Source organism: Zalophus californianus, chromosome 11 (genome assembly GCF_009762305.2).
Source record: "Zalophus californianus isolate mZalCal1 chromosome 11, mZalCal1.pri.v2, whole genome shotgun sequence".
NCBI lineage: Eukaryota > Metazoa > Chordata > Mammalia > Carnivora > Otariidae > Zalophus > Zalophus californianus.
Window position 1 is genome coordinate 92,865,186 of NC_045605.1, and position 1,590 is coordinate 92,866,775.

Consider the following 1,590-nt stretch of genomic DNA (forward strand, 5'->3'; position numbering starts at 1 on the left):
CTGAATAAAAAATGTGATTAATATCTATCCCTTCAATTAGACTGAGCTTTATTGAGGGCAAGGAATCATGGTTGGCTTTGTTCATCAATCTATCTCTAGTCTCTAGTAAAATGACTGGTGTGTCATAGATGTTCAAAGTAGTTTTTTGATTTGAAGAATAAATTATTAAATGAATCAGATGTAATCAAAAGCTGTTTTCCTTCAAACTCTCTGTGGTAAAAGATTAGTTGATTTTTCTCCATCTTCTGTGAAATAGAAAACTATGCTTATGTCATCAGGAGCCAATGATCAACAATTTGGTGACTGGTGCCAGTACACGGACCACACTTTGAGTAGATCTGATCGCTATATCTTCTCTAGTGTGATCATTCATTCTAAGTTTTTGGAATCAAACTGATCTCTTTGCGGGACAAGGAACTTAAATAACTGATTTTTTTTCTGTATAAAACATTTAATTTATTGGTCTTTTTGGGGTATCTGCTGTATCTCCAGTGTATTACAACTGAGCCATTAATCTTGTCGCTTCATCAACATTAACTGGTTCGTCTTCATGACACTGCTGAGGAATCAGCTCTTTCTGTAAAGGTTCAAGGGAAAGGCCTTTTGAGAAATGGGCAAGTTCCTTTTGTATATCTACAAAAGCTTTATTCACTCTGTTAACTTTTTCATCATTCACAATGTTTATCTTCTTAAGATTAGTGGTAACTGGTTTTGCTTTGTTTTTAGACTTAAAGCTTTTTTGGCTGGCTATATGAAATACATTCCTGGACTTCTGCCCTCTTAGTTTGTTCTTGGCCATTGTCTTCAATACCCTCGTGCAGCAACTCACGCTCTGACTGACACCATCTACACGCAGAAGATCTTCCTTAAATAATTGACTTTTAAAAGTAAAAACATGTACACTAAAGCGCTGCCATTTAACTTATTCATTTGCCTAGGTCACTGTAACCTGAAGAGTGGACACTGTATAGAGATAATTGCCAGATGTTCATCCTTTTTCCAGTCTTTCCATGGCCTTTTTAAGTGGGACCACCTCGACCATAAAGTAAGCCGTGAGTAGAGATCTGCCATGCTGATGAACTTAGCTTCTTAATATTTGTCTGCTCAGCTATCATGAGTTATAATGGGTACTCTCCATCTGAAAGTGGTGACAGTAGATGACCTGTCTCCCAACTTATCAAAGGTACTGATTGCTAACCTAAGAGTAACTGCTGGTAGTCTCTTTTTGTCAGGAAGATATCTAACTAGAAAATCTAACTAGATACATAGGCCAAACTCTTTATAAAGGGAATCCTTTATCAGCCAATACTTCAAATTACTAATAAAGACTATAAAACAGTTTTTCAGATCTTCGGACTCTATATCTTAGGAATAGTCATATATATGTTTTTTTTTTTAAACCTTGTTCTGTTTTTGTCAGGGTTTCTCTGAAACCAGAGCGAGTTTACCATCCAGTTGAGTAGGTGTTCTCTCTTTGTTACCTGGAATCCTGGCAAAGTTTCTGGCAGAATTTTTCTATCTCAGGGAGACCTACTCATCTGGAATAGATTAGAATTATCTGTCTGGCACAAGATTACTATTGCAGCAAGT

General features: G+C 36.5%; 1 protein-coding gene across 1 annotated transcript; it reads right to left on the bottom strand.

The window, feature by feature from the left end:
- Positions 1-440: 440 nt before the first annotated feature.
- Positions 441-810, bottom strand: LOC113915208 (ribosomal biogenesis factor-like). The gene has a single exon (XM_027581023.2). The coding sequence runs from the start codon at positions 797-799 to the stop codon at positions 497-499; it is 303 nt and encodes a 100-aa protein (XP_027436824.1). The 5' UTR covers positions 800-810; the 3' UTR covers positions 441-496.
- Positions 811-1,590: the final 780 nt, after the last annotated feature.

What these genes read in the sequence shown, in the direction of transcription:
- LOC113915208 (XM_027581023.2), bottom strand. Translation starts at nt 799, where the DNA reads ATGGCCAAGAACAAACTAAGAGGGCAGAAGTCCAGGAATGTATTTCAT.